General features: G+C 37.4%; 1 protein-coding gene across 1 annotated transcript; it reads right to left on the bottom strand.

Annotated features, from left to right (window-relative positions):
* Positions 1 to 271: 271 nt before the first annotated feature.
* LOC125827365 (ribulose bisphosphate carboxylase/oxygenase activase, chloroplastic) lies at positions 272 to 3,353 on the bottom strand. Its single transcript, XM_049506679.1, has 6 exons — positions 3,120 to 3,353; positions 2,019 to 2,341; positions 1,816 to 1,921; positions 1,635 to 1,720; positions 1,057 to 1,529; positions 272 to 962 (listed from the first exon to the last, which is right to left on the bottom strand). The coding sequence occupies exons 1-6, from the start codon at positions 3,162 to 3,164 to the stop codon at positions 682 to 684; spliced, it is 1,314 nt and encodes a 437-aa protein (XP_049362636.1). The 5' UTR covers positions 3,165 to 3,353; the 3' UTR covers positions 272 to 681.
* Between the last annotated feature and the right edge of the window lie 14,879 nt (positions 3,354 to 18,232).

The following is an 18,232-nucleotide window of genomic DNA, read 5'->3' as shown; positions in this document are numbered from 1 at the left end:
TTTATTTTCATCATTATATCAACCATCCAAACAAAGTGTAATAGTCAATTTCAATTCAATAGGTCACCTGAACCAAGAACCTTATGTTCATTATTCTCAGATAACTTCACTACCTTGTTAGAAATGATATGCTGGTGTTATGTTTGGAGAAATTGTTATTACTTGATGAAGAATCTGACCTCTAGACCAGTTATCGCACCTGAGTCCGAGCAACATAGATATTGGTTTTACTTAATTTGCAGATCCTAACCCTTTGAGTACACAGAGGGAGTCATTTACAAAGCAAATATATTGAAATTCCAAATCAAGAAGTTGATTACAGAAGAATATAATGACAAAAACTGAAAACAAAAGATTATTTGGAGTTTGTATTCCCTTAACAGTGGAACACAACTGATTTACATAATAATATTAAACAGTTCAGTCACATTCTATAGCTACCCTCACAAATTGCCTCAAAAAAGTTGAAGAAATAAAATACGTCATCACTCCTGGAAGTTGAATCATTAGAGACTTCAAGCAACAGGACGATTAACATGTCGCGCTTTTTTCCCCTGCATCCACACAATAATGAAAACTTTTTATAAATTTTTGTTCTCCGATTTTCAATGTTATTACTGAAAGCTTTTGAGAAAACAAAATCCCAACCTCTTGTTTCGACTTTGAGATTGGTGAAGGTTCTTAGAAAGTTCCAGTGTTGATGGCATCGGCGTTAGCATCTCCAAGAGCTGCCTCTTTAAGATAGGTTTCAGCCAACTGGACTCTCTTGACATTCTCTTGCTCTTGAACAAGCATGTTACCATACCCAAGGAGCTTCTCAAGGGTCATTTTTGGTTGCTCAAAAGTTGGGGGTCCATCTCTAGAGTTCAAAAGTTTGTCACCAATTTGTTCAATTCCAGTTCCTGAAACCCATTTCCTCACTTCATCGTCATATACTCGTGCCCTCAGAGCACCGAAGAAATCTGTTATCACAACAAACAGATACACATGATGATCAGTTATCAACAAAAGGACTTTAAAAGAGAAATTTCATTTTGAATTCTTTAGTGTTTGTACCAATAGATTGTCCAGGGAAGGAATCGACAATCTTTACAACAGCTTCCTCAGGCACGTTGTCAGTTCTGAAAATACCCTTGCAAACACCAATTCTATCCTCCCTAGTTGGTGCCCAGTAGAACTTCTCCATACGACCATCACGGATAAGAGGAGCATACAATGTGGAGAAGTCGTTACCAGTGACAATAATGGGGACCCTGCAGTTCTCTTGCTTGTTGTACATACCGGGGAGCTGGACATTTGTTGGGTTGTCAGCAATGTTCATGAGGGTGGCATTCACCATCTGGTTGTTGACGGTGTATTGGGTAGTTCCACCCATTCTACCAGCCCCTGCATCGAGATCGTTGATGAAGAGACAACACATGTTTCCTTTCCTGATGATTTCAGCTGCCTCTCTGTACCTTTGCCTAATCAATTTTGCTGGCTCTCCTGCATTTCCACTTTCCAATTCTCCAGCACTCATCATAATGGGGCTGCAAGTTTTTACCAACCAACCATCGTAAGTAAGAGCCCGTTGGACTTAACTAACTAAACATAGTTGATAAGCATCATCAAGTGCTTATATACGAAATACTCACTTGATTCCCATCTTTCTGAAGACAAGCTCACATTGGAATGATTTACCTTGACCTTTGCCTCCCCATACACCCAAGATGAGTGGAACCTATAAGAAACATACACAAAATTCAATTATTTTTTCCACCACAGAAGACGGCTCATGTTAGCTCGAATATTAAGACAAGTATTTGTTTAACAGACCTTGATGTTGGGCAATGACAAGAAGTTCTTGGTGATGTGAACAACAAGTTTGTCCATGAAAGCAGGGGCAATGTAGAAACCGTCCAATTTGTTGTCCATTTGGTACCTACACAAATCAGGTGAAAATTTTCATTTAACAATCAAAACTTGAAGAATCAGAAAGCAATGTGTCTGTCTTTCCACAAATAGAGTAATGTAGTTACGTTTTTAGAGCCTGGCTGACGTATTCGTAGGAATTCATAATGGCGTGGTGAGTACCAGTACCGGTAGGAGCCTGGAAAAGACTGTCAACCATACCCTTACCCCTTGCAATGTCCTGTTGGTCATCGGATGCGTTATCATAAAGACCCTTCCATCTGTCCTCTTTGATCTCTTTCGATTCGTCTATTTCTTGAGCTACAATCCTCAAGTTCCTGTTTGAAACCTTGGGGCTGGAAATACCTTTTGCATACACTTTCTTCAAGGATTTTCCAAAGAAGGCTGTGCTTGGAACTGAAGTTCCAGCAACTGAGTTGTTCAAACTCAACTGCACCAACAATGTTTCCTTAGTAAAATCCAACAAACATATTCATGACAGTTTTTTACCGTACAAAAGTTTAAGACAGAAAAGAAGACTCTTTATGACTGTTTGGGTGGAGCTAGAGACCAAGGTACGAGTTTGGTCGAAGTTGAACCCACTAACCTTGGTCTAAATACCGTATATATCTTAACAAAATTCATTTAATATGTACAAAATATTAATTTAGAACTTAGTAGCTTACAAAAAGCTAGAATTCTGAACTATTAACTTCAAATTTTGTCACCGTTATTTATTAAGAACATGTTATTAAGCATAAAATGAAAAGTTTGAAATTAATGAATCTCCAAATATATAAAAATATGTCGTTCTTTTTTAACCATACTGTGATATATCAATAAAACAGAGGAAATAGTAAAATCTTGAACCATCTATGGCTTCTAGGACTAAACACCCCCAATTTATCCATCAATTTTTTTCTTTTTTTTTTGGCCAGTTCTCCAAAAAATTCAATATCCCCATCAAAGAACCCACAAAAAAATGTCTTAATTCTAGTTACTACCCAAAATTATTAACATGATTAATAGCTACTATTTTCACCCCTAAGTTCTTCTTTAATCATACATAACTAAAGATGTAAAATTTATATGTGGCTACTAACAGTTAGATAGAATAATATCAAGATAAGATACTAGAATCTTGAACTATATAGAACTAAAAGACATGATAATTCAGTAAACAAATTGACATGTTTAGGAGAGTTTGATGAGAAAAAAAAAACACATACTGGTGCTTTGCTGGCAGCTCCAATGGTTGACACTGAGGCAGCCATTCTTGATGACTAAAATTGATGAAAAAAGCTTTCTTGATTTGCCTTAAAAATTTCAAAAATTTGTTGATGAAAAAAAAGTATGGGAAGAGACAGGCTTTATAGTAGTAGTTAGTTGTAAGGAGTGTATGGGAAATAAGTGCAACAAAATTATGTGGATTTGGCTTACCTTTACTCAATGGCCACAAATTGAAGATTGGTTATCTAAGGGGGAGATATGAAGGTGACTTGTAATTTTGGGCATGGGCTTTTAATTCTTTTTTTTTTAAGAAATAAAAATTGAGAGAAATATTGATAACACCTTTAAACTCGGTGTGAATTATAGTTACATCTTCGAACTATTGACAGTCTTAAAAACACCACTTTATTTGACTAACTGAACTTAATATACCCCGGACCTTGCAACATGAGTGAAATACACCTTTAAATTCTTGTCAAGTTTAAAGGTATTTTCAACACTCCTCTCATCTTTTTATTAAAAGTCTCATGCTCTTACAAGAGTTTGAGACCACTTGCTATGTCATGTGGCAGATCAGGGGTGTATCTAAGTTTAGTTAGTCAAATAGAGGGGTATTGTTAAGACTGTCAATACTTCATAGATGAAACTAATAATTTACGCCAAATTTAGAGGATTTTCGATACTTTTATTTATTTTTCTTTTTCTTGATTGGATGAATGACTAGATTGAGTAAAAACAAAATATATGTGGCAATCACTTTAATATGAGGTTAGATTTTAAGATGTTCTTTCCTCCATAGATGTAATTATCACTTTCTGAATGTTATTGGTGTACTCCTGATGGATAAGGAGAACCTGAGGCTGTTATTGGATCATTTATAAGAAGTCTAAAAGATATGAAAATTTTGGTTTCTTTTTATTATACTTTCTAAAAAAGGAACTAATTTAGGAATAAAGAGATAAAAATTGGGAAGAAATTGGCAAATAAGCATATATTTTTTTCACCTATAATTAAGTTTTAGTCAGCCTTTCGAAACTATCTAGTGTTTAGCTATTTTTACTGTAGAAAACATTTTTGACAAAAATATCCTAGTTAAAATAGGAAGAAAAAAAACTCCAGAGAAGACTTCTAATTGGAGTTTGAATATTTATCAGGTTGAACTCTATAAATCATTCTTTAAGTTTCAATTAATAAGTGTTAGAATTATAAATTGTTAATAAAGTTTGAAACTCCAACATATTTTCACACATAAATTGTAAAAGTTTGAACTCCATAAATCATTCAATATAAAAGTTAAAAGTCCCACAAATATTTAAACTATAACACATTAAGTAGACTTTCACTTGTAAAAGTTTCAAGCTCTAACACTGTGAACCAAAATTGTTCCATGTTATAATTAGAGATATTTTTGTTCAGATATTATTTCCATCTTAAGAATTTCTGTTTTAGAATTATACTTCAAATGGTGTTTCAATATTAATAAATGGTCCAAGGCGCCATCCGAATTAATTTTGGGAAAATTGTATAAAATAGCAAACTATTACTTCAAATTAAATGTTATAACCATAATTTGATTTAATTGTTATCCGTAGCAAACAATTGTCATTCGCCTCTCTCCCCAGCGAATCTCTCTCGCCACTCTCCCAGATCTCGCTCTCCACTCTCCCTCGCCTCTCTCACTTTATACAAACACAAATGTATAAATTGCGTTTGTGTTTGTATAAAGCGAGAGAAAACTGTATATACAAACACAAATACATATATTTTTGTCTTATACACTTATAATTATACAAATACAGATCTTTCCCTACCAATTCTCTTTTGCATTTCTCTCTTTCTCGCTTTATACAAACACAAATTATACAAATTACAATGTATAATTTGTGTTGTATAAAGCGAGAGAAAGATTTGATATACAAATGTTTTATTTCGATTCAATTGTATACAAATTCAAATTTTATGCAGATATACAGACACATAAAATTAAATTGAGAGGCTGTCAGCGATTTATACAAACGAGAGGTTGCCAACGATTTATACAAATGAGAGATTGCCAGCGATTTATACAAATGAGAGGCTGCCAGCGACTTATACAAATTTGATGCTCCATAACAAACTTTATGTAGCTATATCATACAACTATGATTTTTATGTTTGCTAAACCTAAAATTTACTCATTAATTTTTACTAAAACTTGAACGATTATTAATTCTAAAGGAGGTTTTATATCGAAAAGTGGCACATTTAATTAAATAGTAATTCTCATCATTGTTTAATTAAGTTATCATCAAGAAATATTAATAAATGACATCTCCTTAAAAAAATTGCCAAAAAAAATAATCATTTATGAAATTATATCAAGTTCCTTGAAAATGACTAAATTTTTTAACAAAACAAACAATTTTCTACTAAAGTTATATATAACTTATTTATATGTATAGTTTATCTTTTTGTTGAATAGTAATTCTCTTGGTAGTGTTATTTTGGAATATAATCGCTAAACTATGTGTTAATTGATGTACATAAAGTACTTTGAAAAATGACAAAAAATAACAAAAAGAAGCCAACAAAAGCTTAACCGATGAAAAAACAACTTAGAGGGTGTTAGTTAGTACTTATAAATTAATACTAGCTTATGAGTACATTTTGATTTATTTATACGTTTAATAAACACAAAAGTGTGTATAAGTCAAAATCAATCATAAGTTATGATTTAACACTTATAAGCGTTTTTTATTTGATCAAACTTTTTTCGTTATTTTTCTAATATCTATTGTAATCTTTAAATTCATCAGATGACTATAAATTAAGTTTCATGCGTAGATGTGATAAACCTAAAAAAATATGATAAAATTAGCCTATAAAAATAGGCAAAATTTCATATATGACATATATTATAGTACTATTTTCAAGCTATAACAGTAGATTTAGACTTTCAAGCTATAACATTAAAAATTTCAGGTTATAACAAGTTAAAAAAAAGAAGAAACGTTTTTATTAATTGGAAAAAACTTAAAAAATAAATAAAAAGATAAACGAAAATTTAAAAAAAAAAACGGAATTAAAAATAATAAAGTTAAAAACTGAAATTGTGGGCTGTAATTTAATTTGAATTTATTGTAGATAATTAATGATTAGCATGAAATAAGGGATCCAAACTAATTAAGAATATTCAGTTTCCTTAATTCACGCTAATTTGTTAAAATTAATTCAAAAATATGATTTTAAAAATCAATTTCCATTTATTTAATAAATGATTAATCTATTTATGATTTTTTATTATTAATTAATAATATGTAATTAATAAGGAAAAAATGAAAAAAAAGAGAGGAGGAAATAGGGGTGTCAATTAAATTTGAATTAATTTAAGATAATTATTAATTAGCATGAATTAAGGAATCTCAAACTAATTAAGAATGTTGACACCCAATTTTGACCCTCCCCGATAGTAATTAATTCCCGAGCTTCTTAAAATTCTAAACAATTTGAAATAATTAGCTTTATAAAATTCAAAACAATTTTCAAATCATTTTAAGTAGTTTTATTATTTTTATAAATTTTAAAATAATAAACATGATATTTTATATAATTATGTGTCTAATTAGTAAATTTTATGAATGTTCGAAAATTGTCTCAAAACGATTTTAGTTTTATTTAAATATGTGGCTATTTGGTTTAAATTAATTAATAACTTATATTTCGAGTTAATTAGTTTATAATTAAGTTAATTATTATATAATTACGTATATAATTAAGTATGTTTTATAAATATTTGAAAATCATATCAAAAAAGGATTTTTTATATTTTAGTTAAATATCCTACTAATTTAGTTTAGTTTAAATGATAGCTATAATTTTGAGTTAATTAGTTTGTAATTAATTTAATTAGTTTGTAATCGAGTTTAGTATTTTATTTTGTTGAAATTAAGAAGCTCGCTAGTTGATTATATTAATTTGTCTTATTTAGCTTTTAGCCGAGTCACCAACTTAACACAATTTGGCTAAATTATTAACTTGGCTATAATTGCAATGATTCGCCCCCTTGTATCTCAATTACAAAATTATCCAACTTTGTACCTCACCTTTCAATCCTTTAAGACTCCGTTTTGGGCCCAATTTCCTATCGGTTGCAACCCATTCCCAATTACAACTCCAACAATCAACAAATACAATACAACATTACATATACATACCAAAACACTACCCATCATCATACAACAACAATTTCACAACCCAGCCCATCTTTTCCCCTGTAGACCCGGCCCATTTCCTTTTTCCCCTTCAGAAAGAGCCCAGAACATTCCAAGCGTGAAAAGCAACAGCGTCAAGTTCCAAACGGCAAACAGACGGCGACTTCACGCCTGGTAAACGAGACAACGGTACTCTGCGATTTCTTGTCTTCTTCCTCGCGTCCCTCTTTACTCGTACAGTGGCAGCAGGCACGCGTTTCTCCCATTTTCCTCTTTCGGAATGGGGAGAAAATGGGAGAAAAATATGTCTCCCCCAAAATGGTGAAAGAAGTTTTTGGGTTTTTGAAATTTTCGGATGGGCTTTGGACCCGAATTTTCGTTTGTTTTCCCCCTATTTTTGCCCTAATTTCTTGGCTATATACTTTCGGGGTGGTTCACTGTAAAAGGGAGGAGGATTTTGAAAAAAAAGGGGTGAGGAAAAGAGTTGGATTTTTATTAGGCAAAAATACTAAGGGGGGATTTTTTTTTTTGGAGTTGGAAAGTTTTAACTAAAGCATAGAGAATAGCTTAAGGAAATAGATATAAAATACATACAAACATACATTCAAAAAGGGGAGAGAAGAGTTGGTTCGGTCAGAGTCTCATTCTTCTATCTTGTTCGTGATTGTCCCTTAAGTTGGTTCGAATTCGAGTTGCTGCCTAAGTCTCTCGTTTGCTGTTCATACTCAACTTTTGTGGTGGTGGAAGCTCTGCTGGAGTTCGTTGTCTCAGTCCACTGCCCGGAAAGAGGTAAACTCTTTCTTAGTTTCGTTTACTTCATAGTTCTTTTATGTTTTTCTACTCATGTGTTCCTTGACTAAGTTAGATTTTGTGGTTAGTTCTTCGCTATTCTTCTCGCTGCATTACTTAGTTCGTTCTATTTTTTGACGAGTGTTTAACCTGTTTTGGCGTGGAATTACTATCTTGTGGTTTTTTTTTGTAGCATCGGCAGTTGCTTTATGTGATAGGATTGAGAATGTTTCATATTTTGTTTGCCAAAATTGATCTCTGTCCATGTGTGATTTAATTTAATATAAAATAGAAATAAAGGTTAATGCACCTCGAGCTAGTTCTCTTCCCGTTCTTTTTTTTATTTATTTGAATTATGTCAATGCTAATTTATTTACTGGTTCCTCTGGTTTCTGTTTTCTTTCGAAATACGGGAAATTGTCGGAGCTTTGTTAAAGTGATCTTTGCTTTATTCTTGGGGTTCGTGTTCAATGTCTTAAAATGTTTCAAAGTATGTTTGTATACATGGATCAGCTGTTGGTTGCTTTCTTGGTGTTAGTCATAGCCTTCACATATCTCCTATGTTATGTAAATTAATCCAGTTGCATACTTAAAACTAGATAGTTAATTATTTTCCCAGTTCTTGCACATAATGAAAACATGAATCAGTGTTTCTTTGCTATCCAAACCATTTCTTTCCTAGAAGTTCATTCAGAATTACTCTTACATATTTTGTTGTCATGTTTAACTTGAATAAGATGGTAACCTGAAATTTGAGCATAAAATGACTTGTTTCGAATTGTAGTTCACTGATTTTATTTAGGTCTAGTTAGTTTCTTTCTATTTTATTCAACTGTTCTCCCTATTTGTGTATTATAAAATGAAGCCTTAGAGTTCTCCATTAAACTTTTCTTTAACTTATATGGGGTTTGCTCAAGTTCTGCGTCCATTTCGAATTAAGAGTTCTTTCTTTTTATTTATTTATTAATTATTAATATGTCAAGAATTCTAGATGTCTGCCTTGTTTGATAGCAAAGCGTATTGTTATTTAGATATGGTTACTTGTATAAGATGTCTGCTTATCCTTTTCTTTTCTTTCTTTTACACGAACACACTCTCGTTTGAGTCCAATTGGACTCCCCATCTCTTTGACATTCACCTTTTCGAGTCAACCTCCTTTAAGCCGACTGAAATAGAAGCTATTTTCATTGGGTTTGAGCCTGGAAGACAGCAACAAAAGGCGGAAAATGAGTGGCAGAAATGGGCCAAAAGTCCAAGTTTTGTATTTGTGTTGTAATTAGGCCAAAGGACTATATTTTAGTATTATATTGCTAGTTTTAGGACAGGTGAAATTGGGATCAAAAGCTCAAAGAAAAATTAGCATCTATGTCAGTTTAGGACAGGTTGAAGTGGGCTAAGAATCCCAAATCCGAACTAGGCCCAAGTGTTGGTTTAGGCGAACAGAAAAAACCAAACTTGGGCCCGCGTCTCTCTCCCTCTTTATTCTTATTGTGTTTGTGTGCGTGTTAACATTTGCCGCTAATCTTAAGGTCGAAAAATTCAAATCCCCGAAAGACACCCATTTTGAATTAATCACTTAATCTAGTTTTTCATCTTTACTTGGCTTAAAAAATAAATAAGTGAATGAATAAGCTTACAAAACATTTCACTTCATAGTATTTCAACATTTTTATTTTTTCCCTTTAAAATAGTTTCGACTACAAAATAGTTCAATTTTGCAAGACGGGTTAAGTTAAATCATTTTAGCCAAAATAATTAATTGTCGGATAACCGCATTAGCGGATGTTCTAAATGCTTTAAAATCCTTCTTAGAACATTAATAGGAACCCCCGAACCCCCTTTAAGATTTTTACTAGATTCCTGTTTTAATCTATTGAAAATCAGTTTTCTTGATTTTTCTTAAAAATTTAAGTGGCGACTCTAAACTAGTCCAAAATATATATTTTCCTAATAAAACAGAAATGGCGACTTTTGCTGGGGATTTAATTAAGTTCTAACCATAAGATTTGACTTGTTTGACTAATTGTATTAATTGCTAAATTGTTTATCTGCTCTCAACGTGTTTAAATTGATATAACTGTCATTGCATTTCATGACATATTCTCTTGTATGTATAGTATATTAAAGGACGGTTTTGCGGAACCGCAACCGGACTTTTTTATACTCAACCCTTTTTCGAAATGATCGGCAATTTATTGGTTCGTCATGCGTCCAATGGTTGTCGTGAATTCCAGCCTAAGTTGTCCACTTGGGTTCCCGGTCTCTCAAAAGCCACTCTTAGTCAACTAGTGTAGAGCGAAACAAAATCCCGACTTTTAGCGCATTTTGAACTAAGTTGACCCAACACCCAAGGCGTGTTGGGCCTATTAGAAGCCCACATTGTGTCTATTTGGCCCATCTTGCCAATAAAAAGACAATCATATTTATGTGTTAATTGAATGATGTATATGTATTTTTAAAACAAATCAAGTATCTAATGGGGGCGGGGGAAACTTACCTTTGTCTGTTTTTTTTTTTAGGATGAATCCAGTACATGAGCCTCTGAGAACCCGAATGGTGACCATACCTGACCCTTATCTCCAACTTTGGTGGAAGTTCATGAACAACGGGGACAAGAGAAAAGTTCAAAGACACATAGGCAATCTCCCGTCATTGATGGAAATGGTGGCTTGGCTCGGTTTAATTGGAACAATGGTAAAGTTTTGGGACAGCGACAATATGGTATTTCGGTTCGGGGAAGTGGAAATGACGCCGACTATTGAAGAAGTCATAGCAAGTTACGAAAGTGTTGGTATGTGCAACAAAAGGAGGTTCCAACCCGATACAGATCTCCTTTTCCCAAAAACATGGGATTTTGCTGAAATTAAAGAAAAGATGTCACTCGTCAAAGCTGATTGGATGGACAAGCTGCCCAGGCCAAACATTCCGCTTCGAAAGCTTTATTACCGATTCGGACGTGCAAGAGCCTATGAAAAGTTCAAAGAAGAGTTTGTCTCAGAAGAGAAATGGAAGGAGACACGTCCTCTTGCCTTTGAGATATGCCTACTTGGGACGATGGTATTTCCCCAGGGACCAAACTATACTATCCATCCGAGTGTAATAATGGTCACTCATGCTATCTTTTATGGGGTGGGCTACGGGTCAGCAACTAAGTACCTCACTTTGGCACCCATGATTTTGACCGACATTTATATGGCTTTGGACAAGTGTCAAAGCGGAGAGCGTTTCTTTCAGGGATGCAACCTGATACTTCAGTGGTGGATGATGAAGCACTTGATCAAAACACATAATCCAGAAGAACCAGATCCGTTGAGAAGATCGGACCAATTTGCAGGTCATGATTGGTGGATGTACCATAATCATTGCAACAAAAATGGAGGTTTAAAATTCTGGTATCCAAGACTTCAAGGGCTGAGAGAGGAAAATGTACAGTGGTCGATAGAAAGTCTGGTGGTGACAAAGCAAATGGTGATTCGAGCGGAAAAAACCCCTTACTTGATATTTGCCGGGTTAAGAGGGACTAGACCATATGCTCCCGATCGAGTCCTTAGACAACTGGGAGGGAAACAGGAGATTCCCCAAATTGCGAACATGAAGAAATTTGCAACTGATCATGAAAATGGACGAGTCTCTTATGCTGAAGACATACGTAGAACATGGAAGACCCGAAGGGTATTGGGTGAGCCGGTACCAAACAGATTCCGTCCAGAATGTTCTAAGGATTACAAAGAATGGTTGAAGAAGAGCCTCGCCGGGACTATTAAGCCTGGTCCAAATGTTCCCCATATTATTGCAGATGTTGGGGCCAAACATCAAATTCGACTTCATTGACTCCAAGAGAAGTATGACAAGAATGAGTTGGACCATCAACGTCGACATTCAGAGGACGCCAAAGTCATAGCTCAGTTGAAGCAGGAGCTACGAAGAGCCAGGCAATGCATGTCAGAACTAGATGATAGCATGGAGCAACAGATTCAGTCGGTTGAAAGGTTCAGACATCAAGAAGGGGGCCGGTTGGCAAGAGATCACCTATGGGCGAATAGATATGCTATGTTGGAAGATGTCAGCATCGCCAAGAGGGCCAGACTTGGTGAAGGATCAGGAGGAGCTTGAAGTTTGTTATCATCCCCTGCGTGGGATTGCTTTATTTGTACTTTGTTTTGTAATTTACTTTTCGAACTCTTTTCCCCAATTTTATGTTTGTCAAACATTTTTGAATATTACTAATGAAATATTTTGGGGATAATTAATTGGCTTAAAAAGACATATACATCCTTCAATTTGCTAGGCCTACCCTTGGCACAAAAGGGTCACATGCATGTTTAGGACGCGATATTTGTCTGTTTACTTGTGTGCTTTAACTGTTTATGTGGTACGTTGCTTTGAATGAGGACACCCTTAACCTACTCATTTTCAAAAATTTCCAAAAAATTCCTACAAATACCAAATACAAGTCACTACCAAAATGTCCGACAAAAAATTCCATGAGTCTTGAGTTTCTCAGCCAGAAATAAAGTCCTACCACCCAAATCCTAAAATACTATTTTATCATCTCAGGAAAGGTGAAATTGCCACTAAGATGGAAAAAGGCAAGGGTATCGACATAGAGCTAACCGAGGAGGATTTGAGGATGGAATTGCAGTGGCTCAGGCGAGAGATCCAAGAAACCAGGGAAAGGAGAATAGAAGTGGAGTTTGCCACCGCGGTCGCACAAGCAGCAAATGCGGCACTAGACGCGGAATTAGCAGCAAAAAGAACCAAATGCAATGTTATAAGTAAAAAGACAGTTATTGTGCGGAAGGAACATGACGCCTTTAAGAATGACATAACTATGAGACTTCAGAAGATGCGCGGGAAATGCTCTTTCTTCAATCAAGAAGCCAATAGTGATCCAAAAGACACTCACCCTAGAGCTACTGAAGAAGATGTTGATGAGGAAATCATTTATATGCCTCCCTTCCTAGGACGTCTGAAAGGAGGGGACCAAAAGATCACTCTCCCGACTTATGAGCGGACACATAGCGTGGGGGCAAGAGTCGTGCCATGTGCTCTCATTTACGAGCACCTTAAGGCGTCAGGTATGCTAAAGCCTCTCGAAGGAACCAATTTTGGGTTTGGGCGTGAAAGCTCTCAAAAGATATGTGTCTACCACCCGAACCAAAGATGACACACTATAGAAGAATGTGGAGCTTAAGGCAGTAATCCGCAACCTGATCAACGTTAGGGAGATCCCGTATATGTGGGGTAGGAACACCGTCCTTACCTGTGACCAACATGAGCCTAGTATGCCGGTCATTGAGCACACTTTGTTTTATTGTCACTACTTCACGCCTTTCAATAAAATTTTGCTGGACATCTACAGTCTGTTAGTTCAAAAAGGAGTCTTGGCCTCTATCAGAAAGGATGACGAAGCAATCGATCCCGTTGGAATTGAGATCTGGAAGCCCTGCCCTTATCATGATGCCATCGATCACAACATTGGGAGGTGCCTTAAGTTTAGCTATGACGTGGAATCCCTCGTCAACATGGGAAAGATTCAAGTTGAGTTTGTCCCCCGTGGCTAATACGACAGTCAGATGAAGAAGCTTCGGTAAAGGCACCATTTATCTTTTAGGACATTTTATTATCTGTTTTTCACTTTCCTTGTAATCACCAGAAATGAATGAAAATGAAATTCCCTTTTGTATTCGAACTACGTAGGGCCTGAATTCTCCTTGGGAGATACGTAGGCAGCCTTTTAAGGCCTGACCCCTATCTTTTTCAAATTTTCATTTCCCCCTCTTTCATTCTACAAGGAAACATTGAGTTCAGATCAGCAGATGCCAGAAGATGCAGCAAGAAGACCTTAGCTCAACGCAATTTAGCCTTTCTGAGTCGTTGTCCCCAAAATAAAACAAGCAAATTCCTATTTGTTCAAAAAACCAGTCCCCATTACTCGTGGGTTAACGTGTCTTCAAACGAAACAACTTTTACGTGTTTATCTGCTTTCTATGTGATATCTTGCATTATTTGTTTAGAACTAATACTGACAGATTTGCCTTTGAGTTGTTTTTCTCTACAGGTAGTTAGAACTGATCTGTGTTGATACACTGGCTGAACACCCTTATTTTACCAGATCTAAAGGACCTACAGATTCCTTCCCTAGTCAAAGTTCACAAAAGGGAAAAGCAGCAATGGGTGATAACAACGAAGAAACCAGCCTTACTGATGTCGTGGTGGCTCAGCCCGCCCTTGCTGACCAGAATGAACTGATCCTACAGTTGATACAACAAATTGCTGAGATGAGGGTCGAGATGCAGAGAAAATAAGATTTGCCTCCTCTGTTTTTTGCTGTCAACACTCAACCAGACGGAAGACCTCCAGCTCAAATTCCTCCTCCTAACGTGGAACAAGCTCAAAACCCGCCTTCAAGTCCTGCTCGCAATCCCTCTATCATTGACCTTACCACCCAAAACCCCCATTACGCCTCAGCCTCTTATCAAACACCACCCCCCTCCTCAAAACACCAACCTCCAAGCACCACTCCCTCCGCCTAATGCAAACTACCAAACTGGCCTACCCCCCACAACCAAAACGCTAATAACCCACGCACTTCCCTCCTTCACACCAACCCCCATACTTTTCCCCAAAACTATCACGCCCCTTTAAATGGCCAGAGTCCTTCTATCGCTCCACCAGTATCGCAAAAAGCCGTTTTCCAAATACCAGTCCCTAACGAGCATGATGCCCATGGTTCGAAGCTCGACCACTATGAGGAGAGGGAGAGAGAGTGGAGGTTAAATGAAGAGACCGTCAAGATAAATATGAAGGAGTTGAACTGCATTCCTGAGGTCGCCGGGTTGAGTTATAAAGACCTGTGCATTCACCCGAATTTGGACCTCCCAGAAGGGTTCAAGGTGCCAAAATTTGACATTTTCGGAGGAACGGGGAACCCGTTAGCACACCTAAGGGCCTACTGTGATCAACTCGTGGGAGTTGGGAGAGATGAAACTTTGTTGATGCGGCTTTTTAGTCAAAGTCTAAGCGGAGAGGCCATAAAATGGTTTACGTCTCATGAAACGAGACAGTGTTCTAGCTGGAATGCTCTGGCTAAGGACTTCATCGAACGATTCGCCTACAATGTGAAGATCGTTCCTGATCGTTACTCCTTGGAGAAGATGAAGCAGAAGCCGACCGAAAGTTACAGAGAATTCGCATATAGATGGCGAAAGGAGGCAGCTAGAGTTAGACCTCCTATGTCAGAAAAGGAAATTGTCGAAGTGTTTGTGCGGGTGCAGGAGCCAGAATATTATGACAGAATTATGTTGCTCGTTGGAGCTAAATTTGGTGAGATAGTCAAGGTAGGTGAGACTATCGAAGATGGATTGAGAACCGGGAAAATTGCCTGTGTTGCTGCCTCGCCCGAATCTTCTGGCTTGTTGAAGAAGAAAAGAGAGGATGTATCATCTATCTCCAATGAGGGGAAGAAGACCCCAAGGATATCCTCATCATACCTAGGTCGTTCTCGACCTTCACAGAGTTCATACCCGGCTTGTTATGCACGGGCTGATTACGAAAATACCCCCCTCCCAGTTATCAAAATACTTCCCCTCCTAACTACCAAACTCCCCCCACTATCTTCCAAACTCCCCCTCCAGTTTACCAGACTCCATCTCATCACTACCGAAATGCCGCCCCCAACTGTGCCAATGTTCAGACGAATTACCAAATGCCTCCCCCAATGTACCAAACCCCAGCTCCACTTTACCAAAACACCCCCTCGAACTACCAAGCTCCACAACCGAACTACGAAACCAACTCATATCCCAGATATCAAGCCCCACGTCCGAATGCTCCAAATTATTGCCAAATGCCCCCCTCCCTCAACAGGGCTGTTATGATCCCTTCCGTCCTAGATTTGAGAAGAAGCCTGCTAGAATTTTCACTCCGCTTATTGAAAGCCGAACAAAGTTGTTCGAGCGATTAACTGCAGCAGGATATATTCATCCAGTGGGGCCCAAGCCGGTTGACTCTAGCTCAAAGTTTTACAGACCTGATCAGAGGTGCGCGTATCAGTCCAACACTGTTGGACATGATACCGAGGACTGTATCAACCTGAAGCATAAGATCCAAGACCTAATTGACCAGAATGTGGTCTCTCTTCAGACGGTCGCGCCCAATGTCAATAGTAATCCTTTGCCGAATCATGGAGGCGTCATTATAAATATGATAGAGACAGATGATGATTGGTGCGTGACAAAGACAATAGTTTCGATTGCTCCTGACAAACTGGAAAAGGCTGTAGCTTCGTTGAGCATCAGAAAAAGAAAGAGTTTGTGATTCTGACACCCGAGAAGGCTGTTGCCTTGGTGCCACGAGAAACTCTTACCCGACCAAAATTCGTGATTGAAACGGCTATTACTCAAGGCATGACCAGATTTGGCAGGTGCTACACTCCGGAAGAATTGGCCCAAGGAGGGCATAAGAAGGACCAAACAAAGAGGCCGATCAGTGAAGCCAAGGCCGAGGAGTTCTGCAGAAAAATACTGCCAAAAGATTATTCAATTGTGAAGCATTTGGAAAAGACGCCGGCTCAGATCTTTGTGTGGGCCTTATTGATGAGTTCGCAGTTGCATAGGCAGGCTCTGATGAGGGCTTTGGACGATACTTATGTGCTTGTGGGTACTAACAGTGACAATTTAGCAGCCATGATAAACCAGGTCATCCAAGGACACCGAATCAGTTTTTGTGACGAAGAGCTGCCCTTTGAAGGGAGGATGCACAACAAAGCTCTGCACGTCACATGTATGTGTCGAGACAAGATAATTAATCGCGTCTTGGTAGATGACGGATCCGGTCTTAACATTTTCCCACTTTCGACTCTAAGGCAGCTGAAATTCGACTTGGGAAAGTTTCACCAGAACCAAGTCAATGTGAGGGCCTTTGATAGAGTGCAAAGAGACTCATAGGGTGCAGTAAACTTGGATATTCAGGTGGGTCCTGTGGATTTCAATGTGGAGTTCCAGGTGTTGGATATCAACACCAGTTACAACTTGCTTCTGGGAAGACTGTTTATTCATATGGCAGGGGCTGTGTCTTCTACCTTTCACCAACTAATGAAGTTTGTTTGGAAGGACAAGGAATTGGTCATTTATGGTGAAGAGAGTCATTCCAATGGGTATGTACCGATCGTTGATAATGTTTCTCGAGGTTGTGATTTCTACACGGTGGAGTTGGTAAATGCCACCGGTGATGACTTGGCTCCACAGCCTCATATGCCTGCCGTGTACAAGATGATTGCTACTGTCATGCTTCAGAATGGTTTCGAACCAGGTTTCGGATTAGGGAAACACTTTCAAGGAATTATCGAGCCTATCCAAATTCCCGCCAAGGGAGCAAAGTTTGGTTTGGGATATGTCCCAACAGACGAAGAAGCAGAGATGAAGAACATGAGTGTTGATCAAACATTGGCCAGGCCAATTCCTCATCTGTACCAATCATTTCCGGTACGAGAAAATGTCAACGATGGTGGTCTCGGGGAAGGAATCTGGGGCCTTTTTGAGGAGATTGATGCGGTCATCGAGGAAGAGGCTGGGACATCAGGCATCCGTGATGCAGAGCCTGATGAGCAATTGCAGAACTGGACCTTCACACCACTCCCGATTTCTCGCTCATCTAGGTAGAAAAGACATGTGTCTTTGTTTGTTTTAAAATTGATGGTAGTCTGGAAGAGGCCCGAGACCCACCCTTTATGCAATTGTTATTTGTTTGAAGCTTTTAAATTCTCTTGTGATGTTTAAAAAGGCAAAATGGCCCTCGGCCATGGCCAAAGTTTGTGCTTGTCTTTCAATTTAAATGAAAAGCCTCTTTTATCAAAATTTGTTTGTTTACTTATCTGTTTATATTTTACTTTTCTAACTTTGTTTGTTTATGATTTTAGTAATATTAATTTAAAACCTGTCAATGTCATGTCATGTCATGAACCGAGTGAACTAAATGAGGCAGGTGATGATGAATGTGAGGAATATGAAGAAGAAAATGAGGTACCCGAACATATTGCTGAGGAGTTTCGATAATTCGAGAATCAACACAAGCCGAATTTGGAAGAAACCGAGACTGTGAATCTCGGAGATGAGGAATGTGTCAAAGAAGTC

Source organism: Solanum verrucosum, unplaced genomic scaffold (genome assembly GCF_900185275.1).
Source record: "Solanum verrucosum unplaced genomic scaffold, falcon-dt-bn FXZP01000138.1, whole genome shotgun sequence".
In the NCBI taxonomy this organism is placed as follows: domain Eukaryota; kingdom Viridiplantae; phylum Streptophyta; class Magnoliopsida; order Solanales; family Solanaceae; genus Solanum; species Solanum verrucosum.
The sequence above is the reverse complement of the archived record's forward strand: the minus strand, read 5'-3'. Positions and strand labels throughout refer to the sequence as shown.

Bases quoted from the DNA above. Each gene is read 5' to 3' on its own strand.
- LOC125827365 (XM_049506679.1), bottom strand. From the start codon at position 3,164: ATGGCTGCCTCAGTGTCAACCATTGGAGCTGCCAGCAAAGCACCA. The intron at 2,342-3,119 runs GTATGTGTTTTT...TTGTTGGTGCAG, and splicing joins GAGCTGCCAGCAAAGCACCA to TTGAGTTTGAACAACTCAGT. The intron at 1,922-2,018 runs GTAACTACATTA...TGATTTGTGTAG, and splicing joins GTCAGCCAGGCTCTAAAAAC to GTACCAAATGGACAACAAAT.